At 41.6% G+C, this 26,885-nt stretch overlaps 1 protein-coding gene across 2 annotated transcripts in view; it reads right to left on the bottom strand.

Moving 5' to 3' along the window:
* The window catches only part of UHRF2 (ubiquitin like with PHD and ring finger domains 2), a 91,996-nt gene extending 66,713 nt beyond the window's left edge, over window positions 1–25,283 (bottom strand). For both annotated transcript variants that reach the window (XM_074811559.1, XM_074811560.1), the window contains exons 1-3: window positions 24,636–25,283; window positions 8,945–9,184; window positions 3,535–3,797 (exon numbers count right to left, since the gene is read on the bottom strand). In XM_074811559.1, coding sequence (XP_074667660.1) covers window positions 3,535–3,797; window positions 8,945–9,184; window positions 24,636–24,788 — 656 coding nt within the window. In that variant the 5' untranslated portion in view covers window positions 24,789–25,283. The remainder of the gene's footprint in view (window positions 1–3,534; window positions 3,798–8,944; window positions 9,185–24,635) is intronic.
* Between the last annotated feature and the right edge of the window lie 1,602 nt (window positions 25,284–26,885).

Below are 26,885 nucleotides of genomic sequence, written 5' to 3'. Positions count from 1 at the left end.
ATTAGAAGAAAATGGATTTTACATTGTTTTGCAGTTCTAGGTTTAGTGTTTAGGTTTTGCACAACACTGATATCTAAAACTAGCAGGACCACTGCTAAAACCAGCCTTCTCATTTAACCAAAGGACAAGTCCTGCTTCATCCTTCAAGAACAGCTGTTCTTAGGAGAACACAGTGACCTAAATTGCTTTGTTGAAAGTAACAACTCGTTGGATTCTTTGCTTGATTGGACTGTCAAATGTTTCCAACTACAAAACCAAAGCCAGATGAACACCAGATCTGTCAATGCTGTTCTAACTACTTTCAAAGAATCGGGTGTGGAACATACATGCAGGCCAGTACAGACGCATCCTCCTTGATGCACAGGCACAGGACTACGTAGAACCACTGAATAGGGCAGCATTATCCCTCACTGAAACTGGTGGAGGGACAGCAAACACACCAAAATTTCTGGACACACTGTGGATGAAAACTCTTAATCAGTTCTTGATGTTCTTTTGTCAGATTTTCTTATCACCCCCTAAACACTTCAAAGTACGGAAGTACACTGCAGTATAAATTAGTAAGGCAATGAAGGCTTAAGGTGAACTTTCCTGACAAGCAGTCTAAGAGAAAATTACAGAGGTGAAGCTTCACTTTTGGATAAAATTCCCAGCTACACTGTTCTGAGATAGATGGTGTCAAACAACACAACTCAGACCTGAATATATGAATACAGTGTGAATACCCATGGACAGCTAAGAAAAGAAACAGTTTCAGGCCTTCATCTGAGTCAAGACATTGATCTGTGTGTTTTGGGGACAGTGAGGTGAGAAAGGCCTGCCCTAGAGGACTTTGTTGCAAGAAATGGGCCCACTGTGATGGATGACCTGGTCTTGGGATTGGGTTGCAGACTTCCAGTACCTCCTACGTAATCACTATTAGCATTACTGCTTCCAGCCATCAAGGGGAGAACAACAACAACTTTTTTTTTTTTTTTGGGGGGGGGGGGGGGGGGGGGGGGGCAGGGGTGTCAGACTGAGTCTGTCACAGCATGTTGTACCATAAAGTATATCTACTATTCATCACAATGAAGCCTCGAATCAGAGTAAAGGGGCTGGAGTAGAACAATTCAATGCACTAATGGTGACTTACCCCTTAGTTGTAACTTTATTTTTCTTTTTGCTGCTTTTTTCAAACTGGAAAGATATAATAGGTGGAGAAGGAGAACCAGGATGGAAACTGAGCATCAGTGACAATTTGAGCACCTCTGACATAGTCCTCCCAATGTATTCAAGTAATCTGGATGGCTTTACAGGCACCAGGCTTATGTCATCCATTTTTAAACCATTTTTATTCTATTTCAGATAATGGCATGTGTTTTCATGTCTTGTAAGAATATACCTGTTGTAGGCAAGCCAAAGCTGAAATTATGCCACCCAAGAGAATCATCTTTAAAATACAAAAGGGAAAAGAGTTTCTCCAAAACAACACTGCACAGACAGACTAGAGAACATCAAGTACATCTTGCAGCAAAATGCACAGTCTGAACCTAAAAAGCAAACCACCCAGGAACAGTTAACTTTGCAGAAGAAGATAGTGCAAGAAGTAAAATACGAACCTTGAAGAACAGAAGCACAGAGATAAATTAGATGAAGCAATTTCTGGAGCAGAGGATGACAGTGTAGCAAAGCACACCATGATCTCCCTATTCATGCACATCAAGCACATAGGTGACAGGATACATGAGTGGTCTAGGTACACTAAAGAGGTAAACACTAATATATGAAAACAAAATGGTACATAGCTACCACATGAATATGCACGTCAGGTAACACTAAAAGAAAAAAGTAAGACCTTGAAAGATTTGTGTAACATTCATCAAAAACCCAATCAGCAATAAATGTACAAGTCCCACTTTCCAGAAAGCCTTCCAATAGTTTTTCTTTCCAAAAGCTCAAACTTCCAGTACCTTAGGCTGATCAGTTAAATAACTGACTTCAATGACTACCTTGCAATATTGTGCTTCTGTAGCTCACCTGATTTTGTTGGCTAAGAATATACAACTGATATACATAATCTTATAGTAGGAGTAGAAAGACTGTCTCCACCTGCTGAAGGGGAACCACTAGATCCTGAAGTACACATAAATAGAGGTCAATCTTCTTTTTTCTTTAGTATGATATGCCAAAGAAAAATTAGACCTGTTGTGAAACATTTTCTACTTCTGTACTTTTGACTCATGAAAAACAACAGTATCTACAGAAAAGAACATACTTTCACTGCAAGAGTCACAAACACTGTTTCTCAGAAATGTTTGCCCCATGGCTAATTTGCATATATCCACAGTATTGTAAAATCAGGTAATCTTAAAGGCAGGTCTCTGAAATCACATCACAATAGATAGGTAATTTCAAGAGAAAATATTTGCATTTTGATCATACTGGTTGACTAAGTTATTTTCATGTATTTCTTGCAACATTCAATGCAATATTTACATTTCTACTTCCACCTTTGTAATTCTCTAACATTAAGTAGAAAACTTACACAGTTGCAGATAAAGAATCAGAATTCAACACAATTTAAAAAGTGCATTAAGTTGTATCTGTTACTAAGCGCAACAAGTGTTCTACATAAGGCAGATTCACAGTTACATATTAGAAAAATTAAAGTTGAAATAGCTGCTCTAAAAATATATTTTGGAAACCTACATTTAGTTAATACTGAATAAACTTTGCATCCTTCTACCTTAATCTTACATTGCACGAACTACAGTATTTTCACTAATCTCAGTATCAAAAATTAAAAATCCTCAAATCATTTAAAGTTTTGTTTAGAAACTTAACGCTTTAACAGATGTTAATTTAAAAAAAACATCTGGACCACTTTCCCAAGCAAATGAAGTGGTGCAAAACCTGTTCATAAATAAGGAATCCCTCCAAACTCAGGGTTTCCCACCCACACATTGCAGGCTCTGCAATTTGTCTTTACTACAGAAACAAACAAACAAAAAAACCACAACCCACCATTAATGCCCTCTCTCCAGTTCAGAATCAATTTCATGCCCTCCATCACAAAGTTTTCTATAACAAACCTTCACTCTAAGTGCAGACCTGCAATTTTATGCACAATTGTTCTATTTGGAATAAAACTGATCCAAATCAAGTACCAATATTTGCTCTCATTCAGCTCCAATGATAGGAATTGAATATACACAGGGAATAGTTAAAAAAATTAAAACAATACTTTACTTGGAAAAAAACACAGTAAAAATTGTTATATAGTTTCTTTTTTCTTATATTAGAAGGATGGATTTTAAGTTTCATAAAGACAAAGAAATAAATACTGGACAAGTATTTAGGCATGAAAAATATCATTACTTCCAATGGATTCACTATATCCAACTGAAAAGTGTTATAGATTTTTTAATATTTTTTTTTCTTGGTTGCAACATTGAACTCGCTTTCTTTGATTCCAAGCTTCTTCAAGAAATTCTTGGTTTATACAAACCAAATAACAATATGTGATGTCCTCAAAATAGTATCAGGAGCACTTACTCATCATACTTGATATGATAAATAGCTTCTTCATCAGTGTCCATACAGTCTGAATAAGATGTGGATGGTGTACTGTCCAAATTATTTGCATTTTCTCTAGAATGATCTTGACTTAAGTTTCCATTAGTCCTTTTGTAAGTGTTACCACTCTTTCCTTGAGCTTTACCATTCTTATGTCCCTTTGTTGCTCGGGTAACATTTTCTATATGAGCTTCAAACCAGGCTCCAATGCTGACATCACGGGCATCCACCAATTCATTTATCTAAAAAAAAAAAAAAAGAAATACAATAATGAATTTATGTTTATTTTATAAATCCCAGTTTTTATATATTTTATAAATCCCAATTAAGAAAACAATAAAGACAACTTACTATGCTACTGTTTAACATTGCTATCAGTAAAACAATCAATTCTACCTGAGTAACTAGCTGAGCTTGAGCAACTTCAAGTAACATGCAGTCATGAATATGTTGCACTTTTAGTATTATATTACTCTTCCCTCATTAAAATCTACTATGACTATAATCTGTATGTAGTTTTAAAAAGCAAGGCTAGATTTCCACTCCCCCCCCCCAACCTGAAAGTTAACTTAATCTCATTATCCTTTCCTCTTCCTTTGCCAGTTGTTCTCTATGGCTAAAATAAGCAGACACTGCATTAAAATACTACCTCACAACCAACAGTTTTAAAGACTTTCCTGAGCCTCCAACTTCAAATTATTATTTAACCTTCTATCTTTCTGGCCTGCAAATTTTTAACCCTTCAAGACTCAAGGAGAGAGGAAACAAGTCTAACAAGGTTGCCACCACAGTCAGCCAAAATCTTATGACTGTAAGAAATGGAACTATCTCCCAGATTTCCTCCCTTCTGTACTCACAATAATACTGTTATTAAGCAACCAAACCACTTAGTTATTCTAAATCATATTTCATTTTCTCAAGTCTTCAGCTAATTAAGCAGATGTTCCTTCAATAACACTAAGAACACTTTTAAAAAAATTTAAAGAACACTTCAACAGTACACCAAGTATAAAAAATTACAACAGAACTACTGTACAGCCACACCACAGAAAACAACTATAATAGACAGTGAGATACATACGCACATATATATATATGTACATATACAGTTCAAGCTACAGTTTTTGTCAAGTACCAACACAGTGGCAGGCAGGTAGTCTTACTAACCCCTAATGCTAGTTTTTATAAACTGAACCATCTTACATTATTTTCATAGGAGCAAGCGAAAAAGCACACTCAGGAACTTTTAGTATCTAGAGTGAAGCAGCCCTTGGGTATCTGAAAGTGCAACTGACAGCAGTCTGAGCTAACAAGTTTATCCCAAGAAAGCAATACTTTTCATTTTATTCTTTTCATTCACCTTCTTAAAACGACCTCCAAAACTCAATCCTTGATTATTCCTCCCATGTAAAATACCAACAGGTATTTTTTTATTTTTATTCTTACAACCTACAGTATTCAAAGTAGTTTTTTTACCAGGATGAAAATTTCAGCCATGTAATAAACAAATCAGAGAAGGACAGCCTAATTTTAAATCTATCGATCTATATGAAACATGAACAGTGCATTCTGGCACTTCTACAAAGAACCCTCACAAAGGCATCCCTACACAACCTTAAGTGTTTTAATTAGTTGTAGCTCTAAGTGCTTCTTTACTTCCTACTCTCAAAAACACAGCTTAACAAGACACACACTACTAAGGCTACCCCCACCTACTGCTACTTCTTGTGACCAGTTATGAAAAGTGCCAGAGAAGCCATGTTAGCCAAGTCAAAAATCATCATCAGATCCAGAAAAAAACAATTTAAAAAATTTTTTAAAAAAATCAGTGCAAACTCCCTTAATCATTCCTCTCCAACACATCCTTCCACAATTTGATGTGCATACTTTCACATCAGACTTCCCACCCTTACAATGAGTAAGGGCAAATAATTATTACCACAGACCACTAAGGAACATCAAACAACTATTTTACGTTAATAGTGTCTGGTTTAAGAACTGGGTTATTAGTAGCTCTTTGTGAACAGTATTAAACAAATACTGATTTTAATTACAGATTCAGTTTGTGTGGTTTTTATTTCAAGTTAGTTAAGAGTTCTTGGCTAAAATGTTTTTAATACAGCCAGAGATTTCTGGATGAAAAGTTATAAAGACTGTGTGAGAATTAGAAGGGAAAACATGCACATGCTTGTAAACGACCTTTGATTTTTCTAACATCATTCCTTCATGCCCAACCACTGTTACTGTAACTTTTCTCTTGTAACCTGTCTTGTATTCCTCATTTTGGCATTGGAGATCAGCCACAGGTACACCCTGCTTACCCTGGTGTCCTTCACAGATGCTGAGTCCATCTCGGGATGGACCCCCCAGTTCTTAAACCAGACACCACTAACAATTCTCAGACTTAGTAACAAGGAACAGGAGTTGACCATTATTCCACCCACTGCTAGTCCTTCAGAGCCCATGTAAACATCAGATGTCAGGTACAACTGAAATATGAAACAAGTGAAATGCTAAGGCTTGGACAACCAGCCCAAGCCAGAGTTGACCTATAGGTGAATCCTGTACATTTTATAACTGATAACCATTGTGCTAATAGGTATTATACCAAGTTATAGCAAACCACCTATTCTGATGTAAAAGGTGGAAGTATTGAAGCCTGAGCAACAGGTCCTGAGCCAAAGCTGCTAACTCAGTATGTAATCATTAGTGAAATATGTATGCTCATTAATGAAAGATGTAGCTTAGATATCATATACTCATTACTGATGATGAATGTAATGAAAACATGTCTATCCTGAATGTATCTTTCTTCTTCTCTGTGTAGGGGTAAGTTAACAAGGCCGTGAAGCCAGCTGTCCGGCCTTGGGACAGACGTATGGCCTTGTTTTAAAAAGAACACAAATTAGATAAGGAGGGGAACTCCCTTAGCTTCTCCCTTGAGCCCCGGCCAGGCTCGGGGGGAACCTAATGTGAGATAAAACCAGATATTTCCGCTTAAAACAAAGGTGCCAGCTATTCTGGTTTGCTGATTTTTGGGTATATAAGGCTGGACGCGCTCACAGCGACTTTGGATGCCTCACCTACGGGTGGATGCACCGCGTAGGATTTCCCACTTGCCGGGACAGGCTCTCCAAATCCTCGCTGTAACCGGGGCTCCCCAGCGACTGCAGATCTGGGTGATGGTAACGTATGCAAGTGGTGATGGATCTTTCTTAATCACTATTCTCTCTCTTGTAGTAATGATTTGATGCATTACCCTGTATTTTCCTGTTTAAGTGCACTATTCTGTCTTTTCTTACTGTATGTTTTCTGTATTATTCTGTTATATTATTTAGTTATTTCTAGTAAAATACACCTGCTCTTTTCACTCTGGTGTCTGAGTTTAATTGATATCCCTAATCAGCAAAACAACAAGCTAAAGCATTCTGATTTACATAATATACAATGAACACAGAGAGGAACTCTGTTTAAATCACCATTTTAACCATCTAACAATAATTATTATTAACCACTTTTTTTTTTTTAAATTATAGGTTCCATTTTGGCTACCTTTTCTTTTAGTAGTTGAAATAGTTGAAATCAGAAAGAGAAAGGAGGGCACAGAAGCTGAGACTATTCAGAACGTGGAGTAACAGGTATCTTGGAGAGTCTAGCTCTGGATGCAGATCCCACGAGGCACAGTTTTTTCTGTCTGAGGAAAGTCCTGTAACAAACTATTCCTTCCTATAGCTAGACAATTCCTTATTGTTTGACAAACAAGCAAATGCAAAAAAAAAAAATAGATACATTCATCTATTAGTCATCTAACACAGACTTTTATTAAACAAGTTTACTACCTCTGAATTACATTACTGGCAAAAAATATGTTCTTAAAAGTTCCCTGAATCTGTAAGTAGAAATCCTCTATACACTCCTACTGTCATCTACACACAGCAAAGAAAGCAATGAATGTACCCTTATTTTTCTATATATTTATTAAAAACATATGGCTGGCTGAAAAAGTAATCAATTCACAGGTAGTGAATGATAAAGTGTTAGGTCCCTAGTATTAAAGACTGCAAAAATTCCAGCTGACGCACAGAATAGATTTCCTTGAGTATGTCTGCCAATATCACCATTCCCTATTCTATTTTCTACTTTAATGCTGAACAAAACAGCTAACAGACTACCTGATGTATATTTTCAAGAACGATAAAAACTGTACTTTAATACTCCTTTCCTTTGATCAACTGATATTCTGTGGCTTTCCATCTCCAAAGTATTCTCCCCATCCTATCTCATATTACCTTTTACACTCATTGATTAACTGCAAAGCATCAGAACTGAAGAACTGAGTTTCTTCCCACTGTAATAAATGGAGATAAAAGACAAAAAAGGAAGCACACAAGCTTGTGTCTCCATATTCAAGCTACTGAGTTTTTGACTCCCTGATTCCTCGGGGAATTAACAGAGATCACCACACAGAATGCTACAGGTACGTAAATAAGTTACCAGTTGTCCTTAATACCTAAAACATTAAGTAACAGTTCACATGAAACTCTAAGACACAGATCTAAGTAATAGCCTTCCTCTAACTGAAATCAACTTGTACATGTACGACAGCTCCAGCTCCTTTTCCTTCTCTGTAATTTTGGACATTTTCAGCAAAAAGAATTACTGTTATGGGTACTTCTTATTTAAGAGAAACACCCAAACAGGAGGTAAAATGCTACCATTCCCTATGTATACATACTCCACTAAGTACCTCATGAGCTAGCACTCTGGAAACTGTACATTTTCTGTTTGAACTACATCTAGTACTCTAATGTAATCCAACATAACATCTAAAAATTCAAGGTGGTACAAAACTAACAATGAATACAATATATGTGATTCCTAAAAAAACTGTAATAAAATGGCAATCATTATGTCACATACAATTTAAAGAAATCATGTATTTCCACAGTTTATCTACTTCTAACACAGCACTGAAACACTAGTATTAAAACAAATACTTGGCAAGCTTGGAAATAGTAAGTGGGGGAAAATTGCACTTCTCCACAGAATTATTTTTTTTTTTTTTTTTTTAGCTGCTTCTGTTGACAAGTTTACCTGTTTCACAGGTATTCTAAACCTTTTTGGAGAACCCGTTTTGGAGAACACAATGTGTCAGTTTATGAACTCTCCTGAAACCTAAAACAGCAGTGAGCTTGGTACAAAGACCCTTTCATGATTCTGCAAGAGTCAGCTTAAATGAAGTCAATTTGACTTATGTCATATTGGGGAATTATGCTAAATCATGAAAGAGGATACACACTTTTACACAATAAAACAATAAACTTTTTTAACAATAAAATTAAACCCAAAAATATGAGGCAAGTTTCCAGCTTTTAAAGTTGGCACATACCTTGTACAATCCAATACCAGGATCAATGAGAAATGAGCGAGATGATGTAGATGGCTGACTGGATGATCCACTATTTGTTTTTTTGACTTTGTTCTTGCAGTTGGAAACAGCACAAGGATTGACTTCATCCTGATCTGTCACAGAAGCAGTTGTAGGAGCTTCAGATTCAGAACGTATCAAAAGCTGAACTATGTCATTTAGTCCAACATTGTAGTCAAATAAAGTGTGTCCATCTTCTAGCTGTGAAAAGAAAGGTATACTTGTAAAATTCTACCTTGAGGTAGGTAAGTGGCTTCCAAATCTTCCCTTTATAGACAATAATTACACAGCCAGAAGAGGCAAGCCATCTATTTCAGATAAATAGAAACCAAGGTCTTGAGTATCTATAAAAACAAACCATTTTTATTCCAGGTTTATCCGGGGTCCTCATTCTGCAGTCCCCCACCCCTAGATCAAAACAAGATTATTCACTTAAAGTAAGTCTTTTAACTGATTGGTTTAAAGGCTATTATAAAACTGAAGAAACATGCACTGTGCAGCACTCCCTCAAATAACTTTGTACATCAGGCCCCACTATAGTTCAGATGCAATCAGATCCTGCAGAACACCAGACTACAAATAGAAGTAGACTTTTTAAATCATATATATAGCGTGCAGTTATTAAACATTATTTTGGGCCCCACTCTGCACAGCTTTAAGATACCTGTTACTATCTTTATTTTACCTGATGATTTCACCTACTTACAATTAAGCTAAGAAATTCACATCAAAAAACACCAAGTTGTATGCTAGGAAAGAAGAAAAACAGGGAGTAGTGACCACTGCTGCTTTGCTCAGTTAAACGCTCTTAATGACCTATTGCATTTCTGAAACAGACATTTGATTTAGCTAAAAGTATAATGCATTGCTTTGGGACATCAAAACCAGAATTTGATTAGTTACAGTTTACTTCATGTTGCTGTGCTAGAAAAATGTGCATGACTAAAAAAAAAAACCACAAAACTGTCACCTGTTTCCAAACTACTTTTGAAACAAAAATTTACCTGACTTTTTTCCAGAATAGGTGCTATTTTCAACATCACTCTTTCAGGAATCTTTTCAAACAGATCTTTCATGAGCTTATGGACAGTATCAATACAACAAGTAGGGAGCCGGAAGGAACAGAAAAAATAAGGAAGTGGGAAGGAATTGTCCAGCTTCTCAGTAATAGAGTTTTATGTAACACTCCAATGATCTCAGGATAGACAAAAGTAGAATACACATTTCTTCCTTCATCCCCTCTGCTTTTCCAAAATAACCTTAAAGGGCAGAGGACAGTTATGGACATAAGTAGACACTCAGATTAATCATTTCTTTGTGAATTTAAGATCTGTGTAAAAAAAAAACCCACCTCTCCACACTGGTGATAACTACTGTACCCAAAGCTGGGACATGTAAACAGGAGTACTCATAGTTTGTTTCAATGTAATTGAAGCTGACCCAGCTCTCTTGTCAACAGCTATGGGACCAACCCTCTTTCAGGTGACTGTTTTCAAACCAGTTCAACACAAAACAGATAAAACTGTACTGAAGATTTTGATCTGGAACTACTAAATGAACACAAGTCTTAAAATGGAAATCTCCAGCAACTGTTATTCTACAGGTGACTTCCAACACTGCCTCATATGTCTGGAGCTTTAGGCTAGGGCTTCAACATTGAGTAGCAAGCTACAATCAAGTTTAAGTAACCTTTTCCGTCTGGTCACGTTGTACATTCCTACACTTTTGACAACTCTTTAACAAAGGTGACAGAAGTGTTCTTGCAGCCTTATGACAATACAGATTTGGGGGCTTTTCACACAAGAAGTTTGTATTTTCACTGTTAGGATTATTTAAGACACATAAACCCAGTATTCTTAGATTCAAAACACAAGTAAACACAAAACAAAGACAAATAACCACCTTAGAATAACACATTTGAAAAGGGGTGGAAAGCGTGTAAGATCCACATTTCTGGAGCTACTACTGCTTCTGAGCACTACTCCAAGCCCACTTTGAAGATTCAAAACCCCCACCAAGTCATTTTTTTTTTTTTTTATGAAAAAGGTTTAAAAATAATTCAGCAGTACATCTGCAAAATAGATCACTTCTGAAATAATTAATACATTGAATGTTACTGGAGACAACATAACTTCTGCTCAGCTCTTCTGTTCCAGTTGGGCTGGACAAGCTGTGACAGACGTTCCAGTCAGGAAATCTTACGGTATGAGGAAATCTTCTGAAATCTAATGCAGTGTAAAGAAATAGATAACCTTGCTTCTGGTAGACTGAAGGTATGTAGGAAACACACAGGTGAAAGCAAAGAAATACCATCACTGTTTCCCTTCTCTCAGGACATGCCGTGTATGTAACCAGTATTAACACTCAATTAAATGTCCTGTGTCTAGTCTTTGTGATCTATTCATCAGTTATGACTGTAGAATAAGTTATATCTTTGATCCACAACCGAATCCTCCCTATTAGCATGAGAGAGGAAAAAAAAAAATAAAATACTTTTTAAAAGTAATCTGTCCAGGAATAGTTATTATTAACATGTTCAGAAAGCAAGACATACCTAGGCTAGGCTTTGAGTAAGAAGCCGCCTTCTCTAACGACACACACACCCACCACCATGCACAGACTAGCTATTCCTGCATAGGAATCAAAGAAATCAGCTTTGATGAACATCAACTAAATGGTCAGCAGAACAAACTGGTGACTGCAAAGTTGTCTACTTTACAGTATCAATTTACAATGAAGTAGCGTTCTGTTCTCTGTCCAAGCAGTTGTGGATGGATTTTTTTTGCTTTGTTTTCACAATCCATGTTCTTTTCAGGAATATTTTATGACTTCAGACTATTTTATGACTAGTGATGTCACACTTCAGTCTGAAAGCACAGTAACAGAGATAGGGTTACTATAAGCACGCTTCAAATGAAGCAGGATGTAGTGTTTGGCAATGTGGTAGGGAAAGAGCACTTTTTTATTGCATGAGCAAAAAATACATTCCCAGAATATTAGCAGCCACATAAATTCAGATCAAGTCAATGACTCTGCAACACTGCCTGCTTCTGGGAGCAAGGTAGAGAAACACAAAACCTCTAGTATAAAGTCAAGTTCACATGCTATTTACAAGAACTACTGTGTATATCTACAAGTATACCTATATCCAGCATTACTGCATTACTGAAAATCCTTGGAGTAACAAAGTTTGAAAACAATCTGTTTGAAAGAACTCCATTCCACAACAGAAGGAGAGAATATGAAGGAGAGAAATGAGCTTCAACAAGGCCAAGTGCTAGGTCCTGCACTTGGGCCACAACAACCCCATGCATCGCTACAGGCTTGGGGAGGTGTGGCTGGAGAGCTGCCTGGAAGAGAAGGATCTGGGGGTTCTAACTGACAAACAGCTGAACATGAGCCAGCAGTGTGCCCAGGTGGCCAAGAAAGCCAACGGCATCCTGGCTTGTATTAGAAATAGTGTGACCAGCAGAAGTAGGGAGGTGATAGTCCCCCTGTACTCTGCACTGGTGAGGCCACACCTGGAGTATTGTGTCCAGTTCTGGGCACCTCAATACGAGAGAGATATCGAGGTGCTGGAGCGAGTGCAGAGGAGGGCAACGAAGCTGGTGAAGGGCCTGGAGAACAGATCCTATGAGGAGAGATTGAGGGAGCTGGGACTGTTCAGTTTGAGGAAGAGAAGGCTGAGGGGAGACCTCATCACTCTCTAGAGCTACCTGAAAGGACACTGTAGAGAGGTTGGTGCTGGTCTCTTCTCACAGGTAATGAGCGATAGAACAAGAGGGAATGGCTTTAAACTGCAACAGGGGAGGTTTAGACTGGACATTAGGAAAAAAATTTTCACAGAAAGAGTGGTTAGACAGTGGAATAGGCTGCCCAGGGAGGTGGTGGAGTCACCATCCCTGGATGTGTTTAAGGGTCGTTTAGATGAGATGCTGGAGGATACGGTGTAGGGGAGAACTTTGTAGAGTAGGGCTGATGGTTGGACTCAATGATCCCAAGGGTCTTTTCCAACCTGAATGATTCTGTGATTCTGTGTTAGTAACTGGAAGATGTTGTTTCTTGAATTACTGACACTACACTGATGTTAAAAGAAAAATGGGATCTTGGCTAGTAAGGCTATAGCCTCGCAGACTACTAGAGTTAATGCAGCACATCACTTTACAGTGTACCTGTCCCGCCAGATAGAGTAATACCTTCTACTCTGTTCCACACTGGCCAGGGACTTTAAGATGACTTTTCAAATTGTATTATTAAAGCAGTATCAGACACAGAAAATTCAGGACCTATCACTATGTCTGGATATTAACAAGCAGTAGGAGAAAAAGTGTGATACCTTCCTTTCTACAGACAACTAGCATTTTAAATCCATCCTGGAATACAGTATTTCCTACCCAAAAGAACCACACAAAACAAATCTCAAACCAACCCAACCCCACAAAAAAACCAAAACCACCCACAAACAACCCCTCCACACACACCTCTGATTTCCCAGCAAACACTGCCTTACTATGTCATCAAAATTCATAAAAAGCATTACTGAATTGAGTCCCAAATAACCTCACAGACAAGTTAAATATTCAACCCAGAAAGGTAGAAAATTTCATCAAAAACTGTCTGGCAATTTGTGGGAACAGGAGCTGACCAGTCCCCTGGTCAGCTTTATGGTGTGTTCACATCTAACAATAGTTACTTATATAAATACATAAACAACTTCATCCCATTCTGCTGCATAAAGATACCAAGAAGATTCCCTAAGAATGTGTTTGCCTGGACAGTGTATTAAAAGGAAACAATGAAACAGTGCATGTTTACTTAATCATTCACTAAGCATTTAAGGACACTTGTCATTTACAAGTTTATACACGCAAACTAGAAACAGAAGTAAGCAGGCAAGTACCAGATAAGCAAGCTGTATCTCATTCAATCAGTTATGATTTCTTAATGGGTGATTAGAACATGCATTAAAGCAAAAATAACTGAACGGGCAATTTCATTTATGAAATTTTGCTAGCTCTTCTGATCCTGCTGTCATTAAACAAAAAGATGCATGTTTCCCCAGCAGTAGATTTCACTTTGAGTTTTTCTTCCTCTTAATGATTGACATGCTTCAAAGGCCTTTAAGGCTTCATGAATATATTCTGAATGAAGTGACACTAGATAGCAGATACATTTCCTGTATCCTAACACTCTTTCACTATACGAAGTAAGTAGAGACACAGATTACATTTTTCAAATGTATTTTCACAGATCACATGCTACAGACACTATCAATTTCCAAATACTTCTAAAGAAGGTTGTTATAAATACTTAAAGGCAAAGCAACACCATGTTTACACTACTACACAAGAGTAGCTGTAGCAATGCAATCCTGGAATTGATACCTACCTACTATCCCTGTTAGAAGAACTGTCTTGTAACTTATATCAAACCACAAATGACTTTAAAAGCACGTAGAAGCTGCACTTACACAAACATGAATGATCATGCAGAGTGCAGTACGATACTGCATTACTTGGAAAAAAAAATCCCTGACAAGTAATTCACCAATTACTATCACATTAACTTGTCTACAAGTCCCAGCAGAAGCACAGCTCATTATGGGTTATATGGTGTGTACAGAGACCTCCCAAGAAATCACGTAATCATTCTTGTAAGAACACATTACCTACTGTTTTTATCTTAAAGTATGACCCAAGAGGGTAAATTCCTGGGTCACCTTAATCCAGCCATTCCACTTGACAATCAAGATATTTAATCACTTATGTTAGTGCGCCTTTGAGCATCTTCAGAGGTTTTCTTTTCCAAGAACTAGAGCAGTGCCTACATCTAGCAATAAAGATGAAAGAAACTATAACAAATGCACAAGAGCTCTCAAATGAACACAGTATGATGAGAAGTCAAGTGACATCAATCTTTTACTCTGCACAGGTATTACAAGCACCCTACAAATTTCTTTAATGGGAAACGCATAAGGGTAGAGAGCTTCAAGTTCAGTAGAAAAACTTGGTTAAGAGTTGTGTACAAGAGTCACCCAGAGGGTAAGATAGTCTGAAGAAATCAAGAACCTGTAACTTCCAGAAGGGTACTCACTGAAAGCAAGCAAAGTAGACTTCTATAATTTCTGGTATTCTCCATCTCAAGACTGATGTACAAACACAACTTTTTCTGCCAGCAAGAAGGTTGTTAGAACTGTAAATTCTACTTAACATTTTTACAGAAGCATTCAAACACATCTCCAACCAGCATCTAGTAATGAAAAGCCTAACCGAAAATTCAAAAATCAGCCTTCAAGTATGTAACAGTGAGTTTCTGGACCAATGGACACAAACCTGGTCAAGAAAACTTCAATAATCTTTGCTACACAACATCAAACACTTAGTTTAGGCTTCTGCCATTCACAAAGTGTGCTCAGTTTGCTTATACGTTCAAAGCTGAAAGCGAACCTGAACAATATTTTTTTTTTCCACGTGAAAAACTGTAGCCTACACCTAGATTATCTGGTATCTGAAGACAATGCTTCAGGATGCTGGGATCTTTACATTCATGTATTACCCACATCCAGAGTAGCAGGCACATGGTCAAGTTTTTACGACGACTGTGTACTAGAACTGCTTCCCCAGGAAGTACAGTTGTCTCAGTTGCAAGAGAGACAAAAGCTAAAAGGGAATTTACACATAAACAAAGTTACTGTCTTTATATGAACTGTAATGTTTACTATGTAATGTGTTGAAGTGTTTGCAACTCCAGGAGACCCACCTCCTCTTCAAGCAACTCTAGTTTCAACAGTACTTGTTGCAGCTCCCATACAGGCTGCTCTGTCAAGAAACATTCTGTCTGGAGATTACTAAAACATCCCATCTTCTTGCACATGGGACAGTTCTGCTGCTATCAGTGACATGAGTGATACATCAGTAACTGTTGGGCGTCCAAAAAGATATTCCTGGCTCTGCACAATGAAACTGCACTCAGACAATCCATTATAGTTGGAGAATAAAAAGGCAAGCAATGACATTCGAACATCTTTAGGCAAAGACTGCACATTCATGAGGTTTAGTAGTTCCCTCTCACATGTCTACAGAAGAATGTTTCTGACGTGCCGGCTTGACTATACTATCCCCACACTGTCAACAAAGTTTATCACTGCACCATGTATTTGCAAAAAAGACACCCTCTTCATACTGTCTTCACCCTGGCACTCCTGAATGTTGTCTCCTAACTCTCCCTTCCTTATTGCTGCTAGCATTTTTAGCCAAGATGCTAATAGAAATCAATCAGCAACACTTACCAGTCTCATACAAAAACTAACTATAATAAAGATTTACTTTCCTAAATGGAAAATAACTCTAATCTTGCTTGGAGAGAAATAGCAAAGAAACCCTAGGTCACCCTTATCAGTGCTTTTCATTCTTCACTCTACAACAAGCTCCTCAATGAAAGCAAAGCCCAAATAGAAACAAATCGAGACTTTACAAACATGTTTCTTGCTTACCACTAGAAGCACTTTAATTTACACAATTTCATGAAAAGCCCTAGCATTGACAATCTGTTCTCCAAGATTTATGTTAACTTTTTATTTCTTAATAGTTTGGACTTCATAGCTTGCTGTTAAAAATAAACAGAGGCAAATGGCAGATCATTCCCTCATTTCAAGAAGAATTTACTCACCAATAAAAAAGATAAAAATAACTGCTCCATCTTACTCTCTTACTATTCTTTAGAGCAATGAACTGGAACACGAGTAGGTGAAACATCTGTCCAAGGAAGTTCTGACGGACTCTAGATCCATATTCCTCCAGAACAGAATACAGGAAAGAATACAGGCAGATCACAACATCTTAAAAACCAGTAACCAAACAAGTTATTAGTGTCTGGAGAATATGGTCCAAATTAGCTTCGGTTCTGTCCACTTTCTGCATTTCAAAGCCATCTACAAGAATGTTTGAAGACATGACCGTTATGCCACCAAAAATCCCACCAAGGTAGTATGAATTAATCTTTCTATCAGATAGTGTGCTCCCTTTTGACTGCTTATGTGTGTTATGCAACAGCTAATGATCTGCCCTGGACTCAAGGAAAAAGGTAGTCATAACAATGGATGGTATCAAATGTCTTATTCCAAATAAATCATAATCTAGATATCATAGTCTTACAGAGACTCCCACAGTACTCAGCAGAAAGCACACAGAAAGAGGACCTCTTAGACAAGGAAGAATTAAGAAAGCTTTCAGCATCCGAGAAAGGCTTTTCTACAATTATAGTGACAACCAATGAGTTTGATCATAGCACAGTGTGAATATGCTGTGCTTCAGCTCTCCACACAAAGAGCAAGTCTGGAATGCTACACAAAGCCACACAACCTAGGAAGAAATTACAAAATCTTGTTGCTGACACTAATTACACATCAATCTCAGTACAAACACCATGACAAATGTACATTAGTCATCTTTGTACTCAATCAACAAGACTAGCTTTCTCTAAGAAGTTCACACTTTTCCTGAAGTTCTGTAACTAAAATTAAGTACAGAAGCCTACATTTTAAGGCCAGATTCTCCAACAAAACAGTGGGGTTTTGTACCATTATTATAACATTATTTGCAGAGTGTACAAGTGGTACCGACTCATTTTACCTTTTCATCTGGACTAACTATAATCCAAAAAATATTCCAGTGTACAAGATTAGTGCCAACACGAAAACAGCTGAAAGTCAAGAGCTGTAAGAAAAGACTTCCTGACTTAACCAGAAGATCAAAGTGAAAGTAGCCATTCTCAGTCTCAACCAATGACTTCTACAGGGTTCAAGTCTGCACCTCTTCCAAGTTAAACTTTTTAATAAGAAGTTCAGGTTTTGAAGATTATTTCTTCCTTTATCACTGGGTGAAATACAGGAAAAAAAATATATGTTAATCTAGATATGACATTTTCTTCTTGGATGCAACTCTAAATCCCCTTAAAGGAGCATTTGCTCATTAAATTCTAGCTGGAAGATGAAGTTCAAGCAGCAAGGTTTCTCTTCTTTTGCAGTTCTCAGGAGTCTTCTAATTAGGTAAACAACAGTTCACAGTGTCTTCTCGCTGATATTTAGGATTACCTGATACTTTTGTAAAGAAAAAAAAAATTGTCAAAATATAAAGCTGCATTGAAATCCTTAGAAGTTCATCCATCTCTATGCTGATTAGATGAGAGTGGTCAAGTACCTCCTGTACGATGGTATGAATTTCTATAGCACAGGCAACTAAAGTTCAGCAACAGTAGTGCCAGGGAGAGCAAATGACTATCTGCAGCTTGTAAGGATACTGGTTATTAGCTGAACCTTCTATAATCAACAACAGAAGTCTAAAAAAATATAATACATACAATTGCCAAGTATATCAGGGCAGTTATTTAAACACAATTTAATAGTTAAATGATCAGTTAATAGCTTTTAAAGAACAGAATCATCTGATAACTTCCATCAATATAAGTGATATCAACATTAGATCACATTTCATCACTGAAAATTCTCATCAGCTAGTTGTCAGTGTAGGCTATGCATCAGGTGTGTTCTGAAACTAAGGGTTTGTGGAGTGGTTTTTTTTTAATATAAAAAGAAATTCAGTTTCCAAGAGCTTCCAGATTAATTAAAAAAGTATATGTAGTAAAGTATCCTAACTAGATTACCTGAATAAATATATATGCCACAAAATACAACCTTAAAGCTGGCTGCAATTTCTTACAGGTTGTTATTATGTTTTTACAGCTTCCTAATACTGAAGTCATACATACAAAATAGTACAAAGTATGCCATTTTCACACATGCTCCAGCTTTTCCTTCAGTTTGTTTAGGTGCTCTGAATAACAAAGGTAATGCTAGCAAGGAATGGTAAGTCGCATTAGTGACTTTACCTTAAAAATTTAACAAGAAGATCATTTCTGTAAACAACTTCTGCAATCATATAAAATACTTGCTAAGAGGGCTATCAAACCTACTGCCAGATAAGTTCAAAGTATACTCCATGAATGTTTCAGGACTTTTTGCATTGCAATCTCATATCTGCCCTGAAGACTCCAGATGACTCTCTCTCACCAAGCTACAGAGCTCCCTGCCACCAGCTTCATCCTTTCTAAGACTTCTTCAAACTATTTCTCCAAAATATAAAACTTAACTGCTCCAGTTGAACATTTCTCACACACAGTTTCTGCCTGAAGCAGACAGGGTTTGGATAGCTTCAGCTGAAAATGTTTACAATTTTTCCAAACAAAATAAAGCTGGGAAGAGATTGTGTTAAACTCGATTGTTTTATGAATAGGTGTAACACTCCCATTCTTCTGGGAAAGACTCCACAGATAATGCTTTTCTATCCTTCTGGAAATCCATCCAGGCTTCAAGTATTTAAGCAGCCCTTAAACATACAATTTACAAGCCTGAAACTTAGAAGCTTAAACTCACACCAGATTCTATCCACTGCTCACGTGTCAACCCAAGTTAGCAGAAGTTAAAAGAGGTCTTGTATAAGAAAGGCTGCAAGTAAACTAAGACATGTTCTATTGCCAGATTTATAACTGTGTTTCACTGAGGCTACTTTATCAGAAGGATGCTCTCATGCAAAACTAAAGCTCTACTCCCACCCCTCAACTGTTTCAGTTCAATTTACAGAAACAAAACCTTAAAAACTTGGGCATTACAGCATGGGCCTGACAAAGTATACTTGTCAACTTGCACAGCTAAATAACAGAATGCATACTACCATACTTTTTTGTTCACAAAAGCAGAGTTGAATTTCTTATAGTGAAGTAAGCCTGATTTGCAACAACTTTCCCATTAAGTAAATAAATGGCTTCAATACTCTCACTTCCACCTGCCAACCTCAGTCTCCCATGAAACAGGTCTGTAGTGTCTTCCTCACCAACAACATTAACGACTTCAAAGGCAACTTCAGTCACTGCCTCTTACATATACTGGAAGAAATGTTCGGGCTCCGATGTCCTTCCTCCCTGACTCTGGTAAGCAGTATGGAAAAGCCACTTGAGATGATGGTTTCTTTAATAACAATAGCCATTTACAAGTTTTCACTGAATTCAAATTCCAACAGGATGGGAGAGGATGATGAAAGATGGCAACAGAAGACCTTTTTTCTTATATTCCAAACAATGCATATTGGTGACATACAACAGCGTGCACATTTAGTTCTATGTAAAACCGTGCTGGATTTGTGTGTGTGGCTGGGTTTTTGGTAGCAGCGGAGGGGGCTACAGAGGCGGTTCATGTGAAAAGCTTCTGGAAGCTCCCCCAGCTCCAAGTCAGACCCACCCCTGGCCAAGGCTGAGACAACCAGCCATGGTGGCCGCACCTCTGTGATAACGTATTTAAGAGGGGGAACCTCGAAGGAGTGGGAGTTGTGAGAGTTGTGAGGAGGAGTTGCCATGCCTCTGCAAACACCAAGGTCAGTGGAAGAAAGCAGGAGGCAGGGAAGGTGCACCAGAGCAGACTCCCCTGCAGCTTGTGGTGAGAGGGCAGGGCCACTCCCCCCCTGCAGCCCATGGAGGTCCATGGTGGAGCAGATGCCCACCTGCAGCCTGTGGAGGACCCCACATGGGAGCAGGTGGCTGCACCTGAAGAAAGCCAGGAAGCCCCCACTGTTGTAGTTCAGCACTGGGAGGACTGTAACATGTGGGAGGGATACACACTAGAGCAGCTCAAGAAGAGTTGCAGCCTGTGGGAAGGAGTCATATCAGAGAAAGTTTGTAAAGGACTGTCTCCCATGAGAGGGACCCCTCACTGGAGCAGGGGAAGAGCATGAAGCATCCTCCTAAGGAGGAAAGAGTGGTAGAGACAATGGAACTGATCACAGACCCCCACTCCCTGCCCTCCTGCACTGCTGAGGGCGAGGAGGTAAAGAAATCAGGAGCAAAGCGGAGCCCAGGAAGAAGGGAGGCATGGGGGAAGGTATTTTTAAGATGTGGTTATACTTCTCGCCATCCTACTCTGTTAAAGGTGTTAGTGTTTGAATTAAATGAACGTTCTTTTTCCTCCCCTAAGGAGCCTGTGTTTTGTCCATGACCATAATGGGCGAGTCATCCCTCCCTGATCTTGTCTCAGTTCCCAACCCTTTTGCTTTACTTTCTCCTTTCCATTCCTGAGGGGGAAGGGGTGAGTGAGGGGCTGTGTAGTGTCTGGCTGCCGACCAGCTTTAAACGATGACGGAAACCTAAGTTGGTACTACAGTCTTCCAGACGACCTTAAGATCTCTGGCAAGTTTTCAAACTTAAATAAACTTCAATGTATTTTTACTGCTCAATTTTTCCAACACTGTAACTGAAAGCTAGAAACCCCACAATGACTATAGCTTGGTCCTGCAGAAAATCTACTCTGGTAGGTCAAGATGCCAAGAATTTGTCTTCTGTAATATCTCCTTCACTTTCACGAATGAAATTGAGAACTCCTGTTCTCATCAAGACGTGCTATATAGGTTTTCCAATTAGGACAGAGAGTATGCTGCCAGAAGACAGATTGTCTTGTCTTGCATTTCTGAATTTTAGAGGAACTCCACACAATGCATTGTAATTTTTGAGTTCACTCAGAGTTAACAGGTAACAAGACAGATAAAGCACTAGATGGAAGTAGTCTATGGTGGGGCAAGGTTAAGATACGATTTATTCCAGCATAAGGAAATATTTATGTCCCTCCAAGAAACTCCTTCCAGCCAACGATCGAACTTCTTCAACAAGGAAATTAAGAGACATCACTGCAGGCTTCTATTTTCAGTAGACTTCTCTGGCGAACTGCAGACTCAGTTACTGCACCACAGTAAAGAACTATGCATACACTACTATTCCCTTTCCTCATAAAGTTCTGCCTCAATCTACCGAATTACTTCTCTGGCTGATAGTAATTCAGCTCTGCAGAAATGTGGATCCCCAGAGTCCAGGATGTCCTCACAGACCAGACCAAGTTACAGAGTAATACCATCTTGCTCACTCTTCAGTGCCATGTGTGAATGGTAGGTCCTCCAGGTAGTAAGAGTTAAAAACCAGAAACCAGTCTGTTCAAATGAGTAGCACTTTTCCTGGTTTTACAAGAAAAAATAGTAATACAAAGTACTACATTCATCACAACGCTAGGTTTTCATCAGTAGTTCTAGGGTATTTTAACCCTCAAGAACAGGAGGGTGAAGTACTGCCCACTTAACATCCTGCATTTGTGTTTGAAGATCAGATGAGAGCAAATACAGTATACCACATAACTGGGCATGGACACTCCTACAGAACTGCAAAATAATGGCTCTAGATCAAAATGTTAGTTGAAGCTGTTCTCTACTGCAAGCTAAGAAATTAAGTTGTTGAAATTCAGTCCATAAATGGTGACTCTGGTGTCTGCATCCTTATAACTTCAAACACCTCCCATTTTTAGAAAAAAAAGGAGGTTATTTAGCCAGACTTCTGGTACACACCACTTGCAAGGTCCACACGTTTCTAGAAGGTCCCAGAAAGACTACAGTAAGCAGTACTCAGTAGCAAGATCACAGCTCTACTAGCAGACTGTAGAGCTTTAACCATACTGAGAGACAACTAGATATAGTAAATAGGTAGAGTTTGGACTAGATAATGGTTCTTCCAACACATGCAGGAATCCATGTTTTCACCTCAGTATACTGCTTTCTATTCACCTCACATTTAACTGAGATGCCTTTTTTTATTCTTTAGCACAGACCTGAGAGACTTGAAGTTGTTTACAGTCTCCTTTGCTCATGTTCTCTCAACATCTAGTTTTACTTGTGCAAGAGCAATCCTTCCGACCTTTTTTCTACTTACTACCACCATGGGATTGGAGAAGCAATCCATAACCATCATGGATACTTCAGAATTAATTATAGTAATTGCAAGAAAACGGACATAAATGGTGAGTGAAGCTATAAAAGAGAACTCCTTAACTCTTCACTGAACACGAGCCCAACTGTATCCTAAACTGGATAAACTAAGTACTAAGCTCACAAATGCTGCTCATGTAGGCAGTTTCAGCTACAGTATTTCACTATTCTGCTTTCTTAAGCAAGACATCTGCTCACTAAAGTGTTCAAGCTAATTGGTCTGGCCACTGACAGACTATGTAGAAAAGCACAACTCATTACAGGCTGATCTCCCCTGTTGCTGGTGTAAACCTCGTGTCCCACATCAAGCTCTGTACTGAAAGGTGTGCTGCCACAGCACAAAGCTAAACAGGTTCACACAACTTCAAGACTGATGTTCCTTGATTTGGTCCCTTCAGAGAAACATGAGACTGTAATTGACTTGGCAGACACATCCTCACAAACGCTCACCCTCACCAATCTGTAGAACACAGAAGTCTACTAATTTGCTAATGGGTTCACATTCTAGGCTTAGCATCTAGCCACTAATGCTTACCTCCTAGTCACAGTTACATTTCTATTTGTTACTTTTTTTCCCTTTATTTGTAAAGATACACACTTCATCTCTTTTGAGGCAGAAACGTCAGCGCCTTGTGTTACTCTGTGTAGGTGAACACTGAAACACTCATCTGTTGTAAGGTGAATCTGAAGTGCCACGCTCCCCGAAATATACCACACATCCGATACCCTCCGTAACAGCTCTGCCTCGCTGAACAACTCGAGCACTGAGTACACCTCATAGTTCGTGTAAGGCAGCTTGAAAGGTTACACCCTTCAGCAACAAAGACATAGCCTGAGGCAACCTATTCGGATCAAGACCTGTCCGGCACCGGAGGGGCTGTGTCCGCTCACACAAAGCGCAATGCCGGGCCCCGGTCCAGATGAAGCGCCCCTCCGGACGCCGACGGCCGCCCCCACCCCACCCGTGACACGCCGCTCCCCGCGCCGGGAAGGACCAGCGCGCACACGCCCTGCCCGCGCAAACTGACCCCGCACCGCCGCCCCGCCCACGCGGGAGCCCGGCGGGCCGAGCGCCGCCGCCGCCGCCGCCCCGGGGGGGGTGGGAGGGGTTCGCAGCGGCGACCCCCAGGACCGTTACTCCGTGGCGCGGCGCCGGACGCCGGGGGAGGGGCGCGCCGTGCCGGCCCCGCAGCGGGTCCTGACGGGACATCGCACTTCGCGCCACCGCCCCTCCCAGCCCCCAGCCCCCCCCGCCACGTGCGGTCCGCGGGGGCGGCGTTCCGCCGTGCAAACGGCTCGCGGTACAGGCTCTGCCCCTGCCCGGCCGAGGCGGCGGCAGGGCGGCCGGGGGTCAACGGGCGAAGCTCGATCCGGGCGCTCCGCCGGCGGGGCCTGGGGGGAGGGGTAAGGCGGAGGGGCTTCCTCCCCCTCGCAGCGCTCCGGCCGCCCTGTCACTTCGCTGCGATAAAGGCAGGGGCTGGGGGAGGAGCCTCCCGCGGTTCAGGTGGGAAAACAAACACACAAAGGGGCCTCTCCGGCAGCCGCTCGCCGTCGGGGAAGAAGGGGGACAGGAGGGAGCCGGCTCGCAGCGCCCGACGCCCTGGCTCCCTCGGGCCCCCCACCTCCCTCTAGGCCCGACGGGACGGGAGTAAACAAAAGCCGGAGGCACAGGACGACACATGGGTGGGGATGAGGACCTCCGCGCACGGCCACACAAAGAGCCGAGCCCGAGGGGGGACGCGCGGGGCGGGCGAGGGGGAAAGCCCCCACCCGCCACCACCCAGGTCGGGGCGTTTCCGCCTCACCTGCTTGCCCCGGTAGAAGAGGCGCTGGCGGTCGGGGCTTACGCGGAAGGTCTCCTGGATCTTCTCCCGCAGGCACTCGATCTTAGTAAGGCGGCTCAGATCGTCGATGGTCTGCGTCTCGGTGCCGTCTATGGTTCGGACTTGGATCCACATGGTGCGCGCCCTCCCGGTGGCTCCGCCAGCCGCGGAGAGGGGAGGGAGGTCTGGGGCAGGAGGTGGGAAAGGGGTCCGCTCCCCGGGTGCGCGTCTGCGGTGTGCGAGGAAGAAGGGGAGGGGGCCGGGCGCTTCCCCCGCTCTTTGTTCGGCTCAGTGGGGCAGGATTTTCAAATCCCGCGGAACAGACGCGAGCCCTCCCCGCCCGCCGGGCCGCCGTCCTCGCTCAGAGGGGCGCGGAGAGGGAAGGAGACCCGAGCCGATCCCCCGCCGCTTCCCGATCGCCCGCGCCGCGGGCCCCCCGCGGCAGCACAAGGCGAGGCGGAGTCTGGCGGGAACCACCGCGTCCAGGTCTAACGGGCGCCGCCGGGAGCCATCTCCCGACCCCGGGGAGTGTTTACCAGGCGCCGCCGCTCTCACATGGAGGTCACGGCGCCAACGCTGATCTCGCGAGAGCCCCCGGCCTCGGCCGTATGAGACAACAACACCGGGGCGGGGGCGGGGCGGGGGCGCGCGGGCGGCACCACGCCCCCTCCCGCTGCGCTCGGCCCGGCCGCCCTCGCGCCGCAGTCGGGGCGGTGCACGGCTCCGCCCCCTGGCCCGCCCCCGGGCCCGCCCCCCGCACCGCCCCCGGCCGGCGTCTGGCGCGAGGCCTGCGGGGGGAGGGCTTGGCGCGCGCGGGGTCAGCGGCCGTTGACGTCTCCATGGCGGCCGAGCGGGACGGCGTCCCTGGCCGCCGCTCGGGGCGGGCCTCGCTGGCCTCTGGGGCCCGCAGGGCCCGCGGCCTAGCCCGGCCCGCAGGCTGGCAGGCGTCAGAACGGCCCAGCATCCCTAGGCAGCCGGGAGAGCGGTGTCCGCTAGTGAAGCCCAGGCCGTGGTGCTTCCGAAGACAAAACATCTCAGCCCAGCCAGATTTAGCTCTAACCAAAAAATACAGGTTAAGTCTGGCTGCGCCTGTTGTATTAGATAGACGAAAACTTGGGGCGAGACAAGGGAAGGCAAGCCTCGCTTATACTTCAAATCCGATGTGGGTGTGTCTTTCTATATTTTTCTAGATTGGGTAATTCTGTAAATTGACATCAGAAAAACGTGGGTTTACCACGCTGTTGTGGGCTAGCCCTGGTATGCAGCTGAGCCCCTGTGTGAGCTGGCACAGGCAGGATGCAGGAACAACCACAAAATCACGGATGAAATGCAAAGAGTAAATTTATTCTCGTTACCTCACGACCCGAGGGATCTCTGCAGCAACACTTGGGCAGAGGCACACAAGCGGGGATGCAGGCACCACAGAGCTCGGGCCTTGTTAGTCAGGAAAAGGAGGAGCAAGAAAAGATCTTGGGCCTGCTGCTTTTGGCTGTATATATCCGGGGTTTTCACAGAAGTACTTTTCCACTGCGCTTTGATCTTTCCCACAGCCAGTAGGGAATCTCAAGGATGTTCAGTAAGGTGCCTCTGAGCCTCTCACAGACCTGTGTTATCTAAGCGCAGACATTCTACCCATCAAGCAGACAGACCTAAACAATTAGTGTGATACATGTTTTTTTCGGCACCTCAACTGCAAGTCACTTGAGCGTGTTTACAGTCCTCCTCACCAATCTTCCATTGTATTCCCACAGTCCTTCACAGCCACTTGGGCACTCCCTCACAGCAGGATGGAGAAGAGAATCAGAAGGGCAAAGTGAGAAGACGTGGGTCAAGATGTGAGAGATGAGAAACCAGGCCTGCAAGAAACTAAGAAAAACAGCCTGAGAAAGCAAAAGTTGAGGCTGATCGAAGAAATGCCTCAAACACTCCAAGACAAAACTATGAGTCACAGGGTGCATTCTGTGGAGGTCGAAGCTGATAAGGCTGCCCGAATAACACAAGATGGGACTGGAGGAGGGAGCCCTGTGAAGACAGGACGGCTCTGCTCTGGTGCACCTGGCCAAAACTTCAAGGGCCATCTGTCCGGTGAATGACCTTTGCTTCATTATCCACGAAATGCATATTAAAGTTAACACCCCTCAATATGCTAACGAGGGCTAACATGATCATGCTAATTACATCATCCCATGAAAAACCTTACCCCTCCCCGTACATGGGCTACGTAGGTATGTG

This window comes from Strix aluco, chromosome Z (assembly GCF_031877795.1).
Source record: "Strix aluco isolate bStrAlu1 chromosome Z, bStrAlu1.hap1, whole genome shotgun sequence".
NCBI lineage: Eukaryota > Metazoa > Chordata > Aves > Strigiformes > Strigidae > Strix > Strix aluco.
The sequence above is the reverse complement of the archived record's forward strand: the minus strand, read 5'-3'. Positions and strand labels throughout refer to the sequence as shown.